The sequence below is a fragment of the Asparagus officinalis genome, chromosome 4, assembly GCF_001876935.1.
Source record: "Asparagus officinalis chromosome 4, Aspof.V1, whole genome shotgun sequence".
In the NCBI taxonomy this organism is placed as follows: domain Eukaryota; kingdom Viridiplantae; phylum Streptophyta; class Magnoliopsida; order Asparagales; family Asparagaceae; genus Asparagus; species Asparagus officinalis.
This window is the reverse complement of record NC_033797.1, coordinates 86,149,596-86,165,783: the sequence shown is the minus strand read 5'-3', so window position 1 is coordinate 86,165,783 and position 16,188 is coordinate 86,149,596. Positions and strand designations below refer to the sequence as shown.

The window sequence follows — 16,188 nt, the reverse complement described above, 5'->3', positions numbered from 1 at the left end:
CGGAGTTGTCGGCGGTGTGGCAGAGGGCGTCGATCGTCGGGGTAGCTGTGGACAACAGCAAAGTGTTAGTGGGCTGATAGGGGTGAGCAAGGAGAATCTGTTAGGTTATCTCTGAGCAGAGGGGAGCCAGGCGACGACTGTTGGGGAAGGGAGACATGACGATGACTGTTGGGGAGGCGAGACCCAAACGACGGCTAACGTAGGGTGGTGGAGGTCAGGGATCTCTACATGCGGTCAGAGGTGGAGGAGGAACGGTAGGTGGAGGAGGGGACGGATGAGGGGTTTTGTCGGTGGGTTTTGATTCTGGCAGTGGAGGTTGGTCTATGGGAGAGATGAACGAGAGAGAAGGGGATCTCGTCGGCTAAGGCTTGGAGATTAAGTTGTTTTACGTGGAGGAGAATAGAGAATATCTGACGGCTGAGGAAAGAGAGAGAAGAAACAGTATAGGCTTAGGGTTTCACACCCATGGTTTCACACCAAATAAGCTAACACAATTTCATTTCAATTTTCTATTTTTTCATTAATTTTTTTTCTTCTCATTACAACCATGTTTATAAAGAGAAAATTACAGATTTTAATTCCCTCAAATCACTCAACTACTAAATATGACCAAATTCAAAATTCGAAAATTAAAATCCTACCAAAATAGAAAATCCCTCAAATGTCTCACAATTATTAACTACCAAATTAAACAACAATTCAAATTTTAAATTTCAAATTTAAAAAAATTCAAACTAAGCTAAAATGGAAGATTGTCAATTTTTGTTCTCATGATTTAAACTCGGCCTATTTTTAAAACACTGGGTCCTATACAACCAATATCCTCACCGATCCGCAAAATTAGAGTTTAAGGGAGATAAAAAGTTTAATATGTTCAATTGTGAATAGAAACCCTAATCTTATTAATGAGATAACATGGGCTTATATAGACCCCCTACTAACACATCTTACAAATAACCCCCTCAACTATCCTAATATGTCAACACTCCTCCTCAAGATGGGCGAAAGATATCCACTAAGCCTATCTTGTCACATCCTCTAATCATATCTACTGAGCTAAGTCCCTTAGTCAGACAATTTGCTGTCTGGTCTTTAGTTGAAACATGACTTAACTCCAGTAATCCACTGTCCAACTTCTCTTTGATGAAGAACCTATCGATCTCGATGTGTTTGGTTCTATCATGTTGCACTGGGTTATTAGCGATACTAATGGCTGACTTGTTATCACACCATAGCTTTATCTTTGCTCCTTGATCCAATTTCAGCTCCACCAGCATACTCTTCAACCATAATAATTCCGCGACTCCCAAGGCCATAGCTCTATACTCTGCTTCAGCTGTTAATCTCGCCATCACTGACTGCTTCTTGCTCTTCCACGAGACCAAGTTACCTCCTATAAAGATACAGTATCCTGAAGTGGACCTCCTGTCATCAGCACAGCTAGCCCAATCTGAGTTACAATAACCCTCAATGCTCATATGCTCATTCTTCCTGCATATCAGTCCTTTTCCGGGGGCACTCTTTAAATACCTAAGAATCTGGTACACTGCGTCCATATGACCCTTCCTCGGATCATGCATGTAGCGACTTACCACGCTTACTGCAAAAGAGATATCGGGACGTGTGTGACTCAAATAGATCAACCTGCCTACAAGTCTCTGGTATCTGTCACGATCAACTGGCTCTCCAGCCTCAGCACCCAGCTTGAACTTCTGATCGATCGGTGTAGTTACAGGATTACACCCTAACATCTCTGTCTCTTTGAGAAGATCCAGTGCATACTTTCTTTAGGAGAGAACAATCCCCTCAGCTCCTCGAGTTATCTCTATCCCAAGAAAATATCGAAGCAAACCAAGATCTTTTACCTCGAATTCCTTACCCAATCTTACTTTGAGTTAGGCAATCCCCTTCTCATCATCTCCTGTAATAATCATGTCATCCACATATACCGCCAGTACGGTAATATGGCCTCCACTTTGTCGAAAGAACACGGTATGGTCGGCGTTGATCTGTTGGTACCCCATACCAATCATAGCCCTCCTGAATCTGTCAAACCAAGCACGAGGAGACTGCTTCAGTCCATAGAGAGACTTCTTCAATCTGCAAACCTTTCCCACTGTCTGATCTGTACCGAATCCTGGTGGTATCTCCATGTATACCTCCTCCACTAGATCTTCATGAAGAAATGCATTCTTCACATCTAGTTGGTGTAGCTTCCATCTACCATTTACTGCCAGAGAGATTAAGGTCCGAACAGTGCTCATCTTTACCACCGGTGCAAAAGTCTCATCATAATCGATGTCATATGTCTGACTATACCCTTTTGCCACCAGACGAGCCTTGTAGCGTTCAACTTGTCCATCTGGATTCTGTTTCACAGTGAAGACCCACTTACATCCAACTGCTCTCTTTCTTTCTGGTAGTTTTACTAGCTCCCAAGTGCGGTTCTTCTCAAGAACCCCTAGCTCCTCGTGCATAGCCGCTTTCCACTTTGGGTTCTTCTTAGCAACCTGTCAATTATTAGGTACAGTAACAGAGTTCAATGATGCAATGAATGCCCCATGTGCAGGGTGGATGTTAGAATATGATACAAATTGGGCAAGATCTCAATCATATCTATCGGGAGGATTTCTCGTATTACTACGAGTAGTCCTCCGTACTGATATTGGTGTGAAAGGAGTAGGGAGAGGAATGTTATCAGTAGGAGAGGAATGTTATCACCTTGGGATAAAACTAGTGGTGGTGTAGGTGTCTCAGGAGTCGTGGCAGGCGTTGACAAGAGACTTGGCAGCACTAGTGGCACTGAAGGTACTGTTCCTGCAATTTGCTTTCCCTTCCTACTATAGGTTAATAGCTCCCCCTGAACCGTGGGCCTAACACCTCTTGTCTTATTTTCCTTTTCTTCTTCATTCTCCTGCTCCTCAACCAATGCTCCCTCCCAAGGAATCGATACAGAAATAGATTTTTTCACATTGTTCACCGATCTCTCACCATTCTCCTCCTCTCGCCTCATACTTCTAGTATTGGGCGAGTTACCAACGGATGAAGTTACCTTCCGGGTATAATATGGCTCGAGTTCTCGAAAGTGCACATCCATGCTCACAAACAACCTTTTCTTCACCGGGCTCCAGCAAACATATCCCTTCTGAGTAGCAGAATATCCCACAAAGATGCACTTCACAGCTCTAGGGGCAAGTTTCTTGACAGATGACCTGTTGTCCTTCACAAAGCACACACAGCCAAACACTTTAAGTGGAAGAATCCCATCATTATCTCCCTTCAATGTCTCACACGGAGACTTCCAATCCAGCACTCTCGAGGGCATTCTGTTGATCAGCGCTGCTGTAGTCAATACTGTTTGCCCCCACAATGTTTCTGGGACATTCATAGAGATCATCATGCTTCTAGCAACCTCTAAAAAATGCCTGTTTTTCCTTTCCGCTACCACATTCTGAGCTGGTGTGTATGAACAGGTTGTCTGGTGATGTATTCCTTGAGCTAATAAATATTCTTCAAATGCTCTGTTGGTATACTCTGTCCCATTATCCGACCTCAATACCTTCACCACTGCTCCGTATTAAGTCTAAACATTCTTATGAAAGTTTTGGAAGCACCCAAACACTTCACTCTTATTCTTCATCAGATATAACCAAGTAACACGAGAGAAACAATCAATAAATGTAACAAAATACTTGTATCCATTCATAGAACTTGTGGAACAAGGCCCCCAAACATCTGAATGTACCAAGTCAAATGCATGAGAACTTCTATAACCAGAACTAACATAAGAGCTTCTAGTAAGCTTTCCAAACTCACATGCATCACACACAAGTTCCTGTTTATTTGCTTTCTCAAATAAAGAAGGATACAATCTACCTAAAACACTAAAGGATGAGTGTCCCAAACGCTGATGATGAAGCATTAACTCACTCTCAGCACTCATTTTAGATCCTACTCCTGCTTCCTCTACGACTGACACCAATGCTGAATCCAGCCCTTCACGATCCAGATACCACAGTCCACTACGTCATGTGCCAGTCCCAAGTCTCCGTCCTGTCCCCTTCTCCTGGAAAATCACCTTGGGAATATTAAAAAAAATAATGCATTTTAGTTGGAGGATGATAGAACTAATGGACAAAAGATTGACTGGAAAAGAAGAAGCATGCAAAACATTGGATAAAGTTACAGAACCAGTACAATCGACTGTACCCTTACCAACCACCGGTTGAAATGTACCATCAGCTGTTTGAATACTATCAGGCGATGCTAGGTGAGTATATGATGAGAACTCACTAGCATTACCTGTCATATGTCGAGACGTACCGGAGTCGACTATCCATTCTGATGATCTGTCGGGAGACATAAAAGCAAGAGCATGTATGTCATCAGTACCTTTGGTCGGATGAGCATAGGTAGCAGTGTTGTCTCTGGCGAAGAACGAAGTGGATGCCTTCTCAGTCCCACTCCTCAAGTCTCCATCCCCTCCTGCTTTCTGCTTCCTCTTGAGTATCGTCAGGAGAGCATGATCCTCCTTAGTAAAGACCACCTCAGCTTCTTCTTCCTCTGCTACCATCAGATTCGCCCGGTTCCCTACTCCTCTTCCACCTCGTCGACCCCCACGGTCACGACCACGACCTCCGAACTGTCCACGTCCACCCGAATCTCCTTCCTTGGGTGGTTTGGTACAAGCATGCCTTAAATGACCCACCGCACCGCAGTTGTAGCACTGTCGAGTCTCTCCCCTAGATCCAGTGTTGCTAGAGGCTGCCAGTGCTGACTTCACCACAAGAAGTCCACATGTCCCCACCTGCAGCCTAATACGAGTCTCCTCCTGGATCATAGCAGAGACAGCCTCCTCAAACGTGGGAATCTTCGGATGAGCGAGTAGCAATGCAATTCGCTGAGCGAACTCTGATGTCAATCCCTTGAGGAAGACCATAGTCCTCTTCTGTAGGAAGGCCTCCCGTTCTTTACATCCCGGGTCCTTACAGCTCGCCCGAGGTGAGAAGTGATCATAATCTAGCCACAGACGCTCCAGCTCTGTAGCATACTCCTGTACAGTCCGATCTCCCTGGACTGTAGCGTCGATTTCTCCCTTAATCTGAAACACCCGCAGGTTATTCCCTACTCCATCATAGATCCTCCTCAACTTCTCCCAGACGTCCTTCACCTTCTCAATGCCATCAACTGTGATGGCGATCGACTGGACCAATGAGTTGAGGAGCCAGATATACACCAACATGTGAGTGGACTTCCACTCATCTCGTCCTTCCGAGTCCTCATCCGGCTCTGTCGCCTCTCCTGTCAGATAACCCTCCAGGTTCCTCCCTGCAAGGGTGTATCTCACCCGCCGTGACCAGCTTAGGTACGTACTAGGTCCATCCAGCTTCAGATCGATGGTCGGAAGCTCCAACTTCTTCGATGGTTTTATCGCGCTCTCACCAGCCGACAACTTCATTAGCTTCATCAAAGTTGATACCTCCGCAGGGTTCAACTTCTTGATGATCTCCTCCATCGAACAGGCTGCAGACCCAACACCTGGTCACCTACTCTTCCGACCCTTGTTGTGTGCAGTGAAAATTTCGACAGCACCTCTGCTGCACAACAAGAGTAGGATCGCAAACAAATTCTCGTTTCTCAGAGGAAACAAGAACCAAAAACAGTTATATATCTCATCGATGTGAGATATATACTCTTCCTGTCATCAGTTCGAGGACTGAGTCGAGGGAACACATGTCAAACTCTAGGTCCGGCATGACGCAGCAAGGGGCGGTCGGTCAAGAGCAATTTTTTTTTTTTAGGGGCGGGTCGGGTCTGAGGGAGGGTTGATCGTAGGGGGTCTAATCTTTGGGGGGGTTGGTGATGCGGCAGGAGGTCGGGAGGGGTCTGCAGTGGGTGGGGCTGCAGGGGGTACGGTTATGAACAGGGGCTGCAGGGGTTACGGTTGGGGAGGGGGTCTGCAGGTGGGCGTGGTTGTGAGCAGGGAGGGTCATGGGAGGGCTGGTTGTGAGCAGGTGGTGTGGGGAGGCGGAAGGGGGGTCTGTAGTGGGGATCCGGAAGGGGGGTCTGCAGGGGGTTCGGTTGGGAAGGGGGTCTGCAGGTGGTGGGGGGAGGCGGAAGGAGGATCTATAGTGGGGGGATCCTGGAGAGGGGGAGCGGAAGGGGGGTGGGGTTTTGTGGCGCTAGATATTTTTGCTCTGATACCAAATTGTGAATAGAAACTCTAATCTTATTAATGAGATAACATTGGCTTATATAGGCCCCCTACTAACACATATTACAAATAACCCCCTCAACTATCCTAATATGTCAACATGTTCAATCATTTAAACTTTTCAATATATTTTAATGATTGTTGCATGTAATACATATTGTTTTTGTAATTTATGCAGGCCTCGAATATTACTGTAATTGATCACAGTCGTGCACATTTAAATTAGGATTTGACGAATCCACGTGTCCAAGAATATCTTCGTCAAGCAAGCTTTTTCGAATGTTTAAAGTTGCAATGGATAAGGCTCGATTAGCCTCTCTTGACAGCTTTGATTGAATGATGAAGGCCCTAGACAAACACATTGCACATGCAATAAGGAGACAACTATTACTTTGCAGGATGTAGGGGTTATATTTAGCCTCAAAGTTAATGGGATTGTTGTTATGTGTACCAATGATTTTAATTGGATAGAAATGTGTGAAGGTTTATTGGCTCAAGCTCCTAATATAAATGGTGACAAGATTAAGCTCAAGTGGCTACGTCAGAACTATATAAATGTACCGATGGAGGCCACAAACGAGATCATCAAGACATATGCTTGGGCATACATAATGCATATGATCGACACTATTCTATTTCCGGATTCAACCAAGGATTCTATGCATGTTATATAATTGTCACTTCTTGATAATCTTGAGGTGTGTGGAGAATTATCATAAGGGAGTGTGCTGCTAGCCTATCTATGTAAGGAGATGACAAAAGTCGCACTCATGCAAAAAGGAATTCAAAAGCTGCACCACTTTGTTGCAAATTTAGTCATAGGAACGATGGCATATTGGAACACTGGATTTGAAGGAGCCCCGAGTTCTTGATGGTGATATTCTATTAGGATGTAGGTATATGAGTATTATTACATATAACTTCTAATGTTTATTTCAATCTACACTGAACTTTTCTGCATCAAATGGATGGAATGTCTTCAGATATTGGAAAAGTAACCCGAAGTGTCACGAAATTTTTTACAGGAAAGAACTTGATCAAATAGAGAATAAACAAGCATAAAATCATAAAATCTAACAATACTCAAGCAATATATCAAATCTTACTAATATGTAAATTTCTCTAATGTTTTTCATAGGTCAAGTGGATGCCCTAAGGAGGAGTTTTAGATTCACTACTAGATATTTGCAAAGATGATAAAGGTATATGGCTTGTCAGAGTTCTGATCATATGCTTTGAGATTGTCGAGATGCACATGTCCGATTGTGTGCTTTGACAATTTAGCTTAAAATAGCACATTCTAGATCTTGTAGAAAGAATAGAGTGCAATCCCCAAAAGGGAGTACATTATCAAAATTGGGAGATAGTTCATCAGTCATACAATGATGATTGGGATTTGAGGGTGGGTGCAATAGTGATGGAGAGAGATGACGCACCATATATGCTGGTATTAGGGGATTACTCGCCGATGAATATATCGGAGAACAAAGCACCTTCCACGTACATGCCTAGAGGTCCAATTAAGAGAGCATTTGTAAGTAGATAGATAACATTTACACTTATTTTGTGAATTTTCATTATTATTTTGTTAATCATCTCCTTCCGATTGTTATCTTGTAGGTATAAGAACTCAATGAGGCGGCTTCTATTGCACAAGATGTCTTCAGATCGCCAACCGAGCAAGGGTGCATTTGTACGCATCATATGAAAGATTCAATCCGCTCTTGGGAAGATGCGCCACGCAGATCATGACGGATATCAAGAACGAGTTCTAGTGTACGAGCGTTGACGGTTGTTAGGACTTACCATGTCGGGCTCAAGTCATACACATGATTAAGACGGACCTTCACAACGGTTTCCAGTAGAGGACAATGTCATACATTTGTAACTTCGCACACAATCAGACAATGAGATCATCAAAGATCATCTTGAAGGGGAACGGAGACGAGGGCGAGGGAGGGGGAGAGGAAAAAGAGTTCTTTCTATTTGTTGAATTGAGTTTAGTCGGTATTACATATTTGTGTCATTGTGATTGTTATTTCATTGTTAGTGGTTGTTAATTTTATCATGTGTGATTGTTGCATTTAGTTAAGATTATATATTTTTTTTCATATACTTGATATACATGTTTATTTGTAAGCGAAATTGGTTATGGACTGAATATGATATAGCAGGGAAACTTCTGAATATAAGGGCAAAAAATCCAAGTTATATGCAAAATAGTCGGGATTAGCGACCACGACTATTTCGCAAAGACTCCAGTCGAGAGACCCTCAAAAAAAGTTTCTAAGTGTCAAAATAGTCGGGAGTTGGCAACCCCAACTATTTCGATACTTAGAAAAAGTTTTGAGGGCATGTTTAGTGAAGTATCTAAGAAATAGTTAGGGTTGCCATCCTCAACTATTTTATGACCTATACTAATTAATCGATGTTGACAACCCCGATTATTTAGAGACCCTATCTAATTAGTTGGGTTTGCCAACCCGATTAGTTAGATATGACTTTTGATTAGTCAGGTTGGCAACCCTGACTATTTAGACAATGATTTTTTTTAAATTCATCCAAGTTTCTGGCTGCTCTACTGATATGGCCGAAACTGGGTCTATTTTTGTAAATATATCTGGACTGGGTCAAAATTGGGGAATAAAGTTTCAAATGGGTATATTTTGAAACTTTCTCCTAGAATTTTTTTTCATACTTTACTTCTGTTTTCAATAAGTTTTTCTTTCTTGAAGGAAACATACTTTTCAGCCACTTCCATAATGTGAATCTGGTCTCTCCCATTTGCCCATCCTTCCATCTACCATTATACCAAGCATAGTGTCTTTGTTGTTTTCAAGGAGCTTTTCACAACTCAATCGGCAAGTTTTCCATAATCTATTGCTTTTCTGAAATTTCCTTGGTTTGACCATTGTCTTATTCTCAACTAGGAGATAACGTAAAAAACCTATGGCTCAGAATTAGAAAAGGGTCTTCCTGTTAATTAAAAAAAAAATCAACAGGATTTGGGACATTTTTTTTTCAGAGTCATCAGCCAAAAGATCTCTAAGCACTTCAACGTTTTAAGAACTTCAAATGTCAACACTTGGATTTGCAAACTAAAGTCTCCATAGATAAACAGTATAAGCAAGAGAACTGTGCAACCATCACTCAACAAAAACTATATAAAGGTAATGCATGTCATCAGTTGTTCATCACAAAATAAGCAATATTAGCTTATTTACCTGGAATAGGATTTCTTTTCCCTTTCGTATCACTTCACCTGCATGAATTTCGCAGTCCGATAAACATTGGTTATCACTAATTACAACTAACATCAAATCAAACACTTAGTTAACTGACATTTCTAAATTGAATACATGGGAACTCGAGAAAAATATATGCAGCCGTTCTGAAACATTATCAAATACCCCAAATAACGTCGTGCATACCTTTTTCAGAATCAGCTTCCTGAAATATCTCGCCCATAGCCTGTCTTATAATTAAAAAAAAAATCAGAAGAACAGAATAAATGCTAATTTAAGCTTACAAGTTCCCAAACTACAGCCAACTAGACTATCCAAAAAGATATTGCGAGCTGTAAAAAAATAGTAAACAGTGAAAGATGCATATGAGTCTGATTCATACATCGTCGAGAGTAGCCATAGACACTCGATAAGTTATAACAGATGAAATGAAGTAGACTCAGAAGATCCTGCATCAAAAGCCCAAGACAACGCTACTCAACAAAATAATTCAGGATTAAACAAACCTACAGTCAAGAATAATCCCAGAGGTCACCAGCATCGTCTTTCACAAATTGCATTAATGCCGAAATTATCATCAAATGAGTTCAAGGAATGATAAAAATAATCATAAATAATAAATAAATGAGATGGAAAAAGAAATAAGAAATCGAACCGAGCAGCTCCAGATGGGGGATTAACACTGAGCGATTCCTTGGATATGAAGCCATCATCTTGTTATCGGATCATAATACCATCAGCTGAGATGCTTTGCTTTTTATTTTGCTGGGAGAAAGTAATGGGGAGGGAGAGATCCGCTAAGGGGCTGTTTGGTTGGCATTTTTTGGTTGGCATTTTTTGCTCTCGTAAAGCTGCCAAAAGCTGTCAGTTTTGATGGTTTTATTTGTAAAAATATCCATTTTTGGGCGTTTTTGCAAGTAAAGCTATCAAAACTGACAGCTTTTGGCAGCTTTACAAGAGTAAAAAGTGCCAACCAAACAGCCCCTAATAAATCGTTTGGGTATTTTTCGCCTTTTCACCGCTATCAACTATTATTACCATTAATCGTTTGATGAACGGGCGTAGCTGGAGAAAAGAACAAAGAATTTTGCAAAGAAAATTTTATGGGGTTTCTATCTTTGAGCCCAAAGTTCTACTCCAACTTATTTTTAAACCCACCTACTTTCGTTATGATCCATACATCCAGAGTACAACTCCCCTTATTTAGAGCATTTCCAACAGCTTCTCAATTTCTCACTTTTGGAGAATTTAGTTAGATTTTTGGTCCAACAGATTCCCCATCTCATTTCCCAAAATAGGGATGGAGGAGAAAAAATGGGGAAGCTTCCCCAAATTTGCAGCATTCTCCAAATTCTTGGAGGAAAAAAAGATTCTTCAAAATGGGGAAGCTGTTGGAGTTTGTGTAAAAATAATTTGAAGAATATGACTTTTGCTTCCCTATTTTGGAGAAATTTTTAGAGAAGCTGTTGGAGATGCCCTTATAAACCCAGAGTATCAAATACATCATGCCTATTATACTCTATATTAAAAATAAAAGATAGTGCCCAAAATGCCCTTAGCTGCTAGTGTACCTAAAGAAAGACCTATGCGTCTCCATTTGTCAATAGTACCCTAAGTGCCCTTAGCTGCTAATGTACTAAAGAAAGACCTCTTCATCTCCCATTGACCTAGAACAACCTCCACCTTGAAACGTTTTTCGGTCACCTACGCTTTAGAATTCTCTGATAACTCAAGTTTAACGTGGGAATTCATGGTCAATCACCAATTCAATTGGGCATTATGCCCTAGACTCCAAATTATAGTCCTAAATTAGTCGACGTTCCCAAAACCCTGAATTTGTTGCTCGGTATCAGAGGACATGTCTCAGAGGTAAATAGCTCTCTCCAAATTCCCAAATGAGTCAATTTTTAGGAAATATATGTACTTTCTAAGGTATTTTGAGTAAATATATCAAAGTCGCCTCTTAAAAACCTTTGCTTTCTCAATTGGATTGCCAATGAAACGAAGTTGAATTTGTGCATGACGATGTGATAAAGCTTAGGATTTAGAGTATGGGTACATTCAGAAACATTTTGCTCACAAAGTATCTAAGTTTTGGTAAGAGGTCGATGTATGAAAGGTGTTTGATGGAATGACAAAGAGGAATATAGTTACTTGGACCACAACGATTAGTAGTTATGAGAGGAAGGATTGGTTCAGTAGGTGATGCAGGTGTTTGATGAAATTCTAAGAGCGTTTTGATTTGAAATGTGATGATTGTGGTTTAAATGTAGGTAGAATGTCGGAGAGGGTCAAAATGTATCTAGACCTATATAAGTGTTTTGTCTATATGGTCATTTGGGTGTATCGCATTTTGTGAAGGATTTTATATATTTTATGGTTTTTCTTCAAACATGAACCTCTGAAACCCCTCATCTGAAAGCGTAAATAGCCAACAATAGTTCACTACTGGCTTTGAATATTTAATGCAAGAATATGAGCTTTTTGTTGTTGACCTATTACTATGAAGGCACTAATTTTTGTCTTTTTTGGGTATGATTTTACGATCTGGTAGGGGAGAGTTATGAACTGGTATAATTTTATGAACATACTAATTTTTGTCGTTCCTTTTGAATCCATGGAGAGGTTTATTATGTTGCAACACGAGAGCCTCGGCAACCTTGTTAATGCAGCTAAAGTAGGGGAAAACAACATTGGAGGAAGTGAAATGATGTTTAAAACATTATTTGCATTGAAGATATTTTCTTTTTTTAATATATTGGTGGTATTTATAATTATAACATAGGTATGCATGTGTACTGAGGACATATGATTATTCAGATTGATATGATTCATTACATACCAGATACTTTTGTTTTGGAAGCATTTTATATGGGTCACAAATGGTTATACATATATAAAATTTGTTTCATATCTTGTATTTTGTATTGAATATGTATCAATCATATCTTGTAGTATTGTTCTATTCCAAAACTAGTGCTATTCGATAATTTATGATATTTGGTTTATGAGTAATAGGTTTATATATGTCGCATGTGTGAGGTTCTGCAGTATGATATTATATTTTGGTATCAGATGTTATGTTTTGTGTATAAGGGTTGATGTCGTTACATAGGAAAACTATAAGTACTTACTTCTGTTGTAGATATAATATGAAAACTGAAAAGTAATAACTCAAAAAGGTTTTCGTTAAGAGGCTGTTTGGTTCGTTTTTTAACTCGGTGAAAAGTTTTACACCGCTTCCACATCAGATTTTTCGTGGCCACGTAGGATATAAGTTTTCCGTCGATTTTTTTTTCCCATCTTTGGTTCGCTAGGGTTGAAGAAGGGAAACTCGGTGAAAATCGCCGCCACATCAGAAAGAGTTAGACAACTCGAAATCGAAGCTCAGACGCGAAGGTTGAGCTTCGCGTCAAACAAGCTCAGACGCGAAGGTCGAACCCCCGCATCAGACAAGCTCAGACGCGAAGGTCGAACCCCGCATCAGACAAGCTCAGACGCGTAGGTCGAACCCCGCACCAGACAAGCTCAGACGCGAAGGTCTAACCCCGTGTCAGAAAATTCAGACGCGTAGGTTGACCCTCGCGTCAAAAATCTCAGACGCGCAGGTCGACCCCCGCGTCAAGAAAGATGAAACGACGGAGTCCAGCCCCGCGTTATTAAAACGAGTTTCCTCGTTGATCTCAAGATCAGAACTTGCCGAAGCTAAAGTAGGGGAAAACAACATTGGAGGAAGTGAAATGATGTTTAAAACATTATTTGCATTGAAGATATTTTCTTTTTTTAATATATTGGTGGTATTTATAATTATAACATAGGTATGCATGTGTACTGAGGACATATGATTATTCAGATTGATATGATTCATTACATACCAGATACTTTTGTTTTGGAAGCATTTTATATGGGTCACAAATGGTTATACATATATAAAATTTGTTTCATATCTTGTATTTTGTATTGAATATGTATCAATCATATCTTGTAGTATTGTTCTATTCCAAAACTAGTGCTATTCGATAATTTATGATATTTGGTTTATGAGTAATAGGTTTATATATGTCGCATGTGTGAGGTTCTGCAGTATGATATTATATTTTGGTATCAGATGTTATGTTTTGTGTATAAGGGTTGATGTCGTTACATAGGAAAACTATAAGTACTTACTTCTGTTGTAGATATAATATGAAAACTGAAAAGTAATAACTCAAAAAGGTTTTCGTTAAGAGGCTGTTTGGTTCGTTTTTTAACTCGGTGAAAAGTTTTACACCGCTTCCACATCAGATTTTTCGTGGCCACGTAGGATATAAGTTTTCCGTCGATTTTTTTTTCCCATCTTTGGTTCGCTAGGGTTGAAGAAGGGAAACTCGGTGAAAATCGCCGCCACATCAGATTTTCTCTCTCCCTTAATTCCTTCCTCAACCTCATGAAATCTACAAAAACTACAACCACGTCGGCTTTTTGCCATATAAATAAAAGTTTTTTATTTTTTCTATGCGAACCAAACACAAGAAAAATAAATACATTGGTTTCCCACAAATTTTTTTGTACGAACTGTAGGCTGTCTAAAAATCATAATAGATAGCTGATCCAAATAAGCTCCGACAATGGAGGTCACAATCAGACGACTTCCCAATCACTGCATTAGATAGCTGATCCAAATAAGCTCCGACAATGGAGGTCACAATCAGACGACTTCCCAATCACTGCATCCGTAACTCCACAATCGCTACAAACACGACCTCACTTCTGAGATGATTGATCTTGATGGCTGCGACAACAGCATGAATAGTATTATTAGCAACTATTGGAGATGCTGATGAGCAGTGTAATGATTTTAGAAAGAAAAGGTTGGACTTAGGTGGTAAGTTGCTTGGTAGAGAGCTGTGGGCAAATATTCGTCTTCAAGACACTATGGATGTTGATTCCCGTCAAGCTCTCACAACGAAAGCTACAATCAAATAGCTTTCGCGCCGACAATCGAAACATACAATCAAATAGTTGCTTGGTAGAGAGCTGTGGGAAAATATTCGTCTTCAAGACACTATCGATGTTGATTCCCGTCAAGCTCTCACAACGAAAGCTACAATCAAATAGCTTTCGGGTCGACAATCGAAAGCGGCAAATAGAGGACTTTTCACATAGATCGAGAAGAGTTACAATCCAACGACACTTCCGACAACTGATGAAAACTCTATTCAGCAGTCTTCACATTCTACAGTGAAAGCTACAATCTGACAACTTTCATACCCTACAACAGCTAAAGCCAGGATTACTGAACAACGGTCCTCGCAACGCTTCACAGAAGAAGTTACAAGTCAAAAAGCTCCTTCTGGACCCTCGCGTTCGTAGGGGTCCAACCAACACCGACCCCCGCGTTTCCAAGCAGGCAACAAGCTAAACGCGAGTGACCCTCGCGTTCAATGGTGTTCAGCTAACACCCAACCTCGCGTCTCAATCCTAAGACACGAAGTTGGGTTCTGAACGCCAGAATGGGCGTTTGACTCGTTCAAACATGAGTCGAACGGTTCCAAAACCGTTTATCCCACGTTCTGAGGGATGTTCGCCCACGTAGGAGCGGATATAGGGGTCAGTTATAACCTCCTACCCCCCTATAAAAGCTCAACGAACCCAACAGAGCAAGGGTTGGATTTTGGGCATCTGAACCGCACAGGTTGGATTCAAAAGATCAAAACCGGACAGGTTGGAGATTTTCAGTTCTAAAAAGAGAAGAGTTAGCAAAGATCGGGGGGGAAGATCTCAACCACTCAGGTTTTGGCGATTCAACGGCAGCAGCGAAATCCTTGGAGATATGATTTTTGAATCAAACTCAGAAGATCAAACCTGAGAGGATTTTTCAACAACAGAATAACAGCTTGATCATTAACCGAATTTTCGGTTCTAACAACTCTATGCACAGAGTTCTAACTCGTTCAGAGTTCTTAAACTCATTGAAGAGTTACTTATAAAACTTTCCACAGAAGTTCATCGTTCCCACGAAATAGAAGACGGTCGGATCGTCAACGGAGAGCAATTTCGACGCGAGCAATCGAAGGAGGCATTCCATCGCTACCGAGAAGAACCCAGTTTTAAACAAAGGAGAGAATCAAATTCGTTCTCTCCTCTTTTGTAATCAAGTTGTAATCGAGATCAAAGGAATCCAAGTCAATTTTCTTTATTCTCTTCTTTGTAATTTTTCCAACAAACACGAACCAAAGCGAAACAATCTATTTCTTGGAAAAGTTTGGAAAAGTCAAAACTTATGTTTTTATACATGAAAATGCATTTCTCTGTATCTAAGAAACGAACCAAACAGCTCCTTAAAAAAAAAGGAAAATGAAAAGCGAGAAGAAAAGTTGATGAGAGCGGGGACTCTCGGATCCATAATCGACTCGCAAAACCCAACCCGTTCCGACTCCTAGGGTTTCACATCGCTCGCAAACCTCTCTTCCCCCCGCTCGACTCATGGCCCAAAGCCAGAACCGCCAAATGGCTCTCCGCCTCCGACTTCCCCTCCCCTCCCAAAAAAACGAAGATTCAACACTGACGCGCCTCCCCTCCGACCCCGAACCCGAATCCGCGCCGCCTGCCGCCGCCGGCCGAGCCAAAGAGTTCCGGTACAAACGCCGCATAGGTCGCCATCTTCCAATCGCCCTACGTGCGGGTTCGGTCCAGGCGCAGAAAACCCGGCGCCCCGCACCAATCGAATCCCGACCTCGAAGAAGCCTC

The 16,188-nt window shown here is 41.2% G+C and overlaps 1 protein-coding gene across 3 annotated transcripts in view; it reads right to left on the bottom strand.

Moving 5' to 3' along the window:
- The window catches only part of LOC109837814 (probable alpha-amylase 2), a 26,646-nt gene extending 16,404 nt beyond the window's left edge, over positions 1-10,242 (bottom strand). The window contains exons 1-4 of one of the 3 annotated variants that reach the window (XM_020406178.1): positions 10,115-10,242; positions 9,842-9,908; positions 9,646-9,685; positions 9,439-9,476 (exon numbers count right to left, since the gene is read on the bottom strand). In XM_020406178.1, the coding sequence (XP_020261767.1) occupies positions 9,439-9,476; positions 9,646-9,685; positions 9,842-9,859 (96 nt within the window). In that variant the 5' untranslated portion in view covers positions 9,860-9,908; positions 10,115-10,242. Of the gene's footprint in view, positions 1-9,438; positions 9,477-9,645; positions 9,690-9,841; positions 9,909-10,114 lie in introns of all 3 variants that reach the window. The other 2 variants (XM_020406177.1, XM_020406176.1) reach the window with 2 other exon arrangements.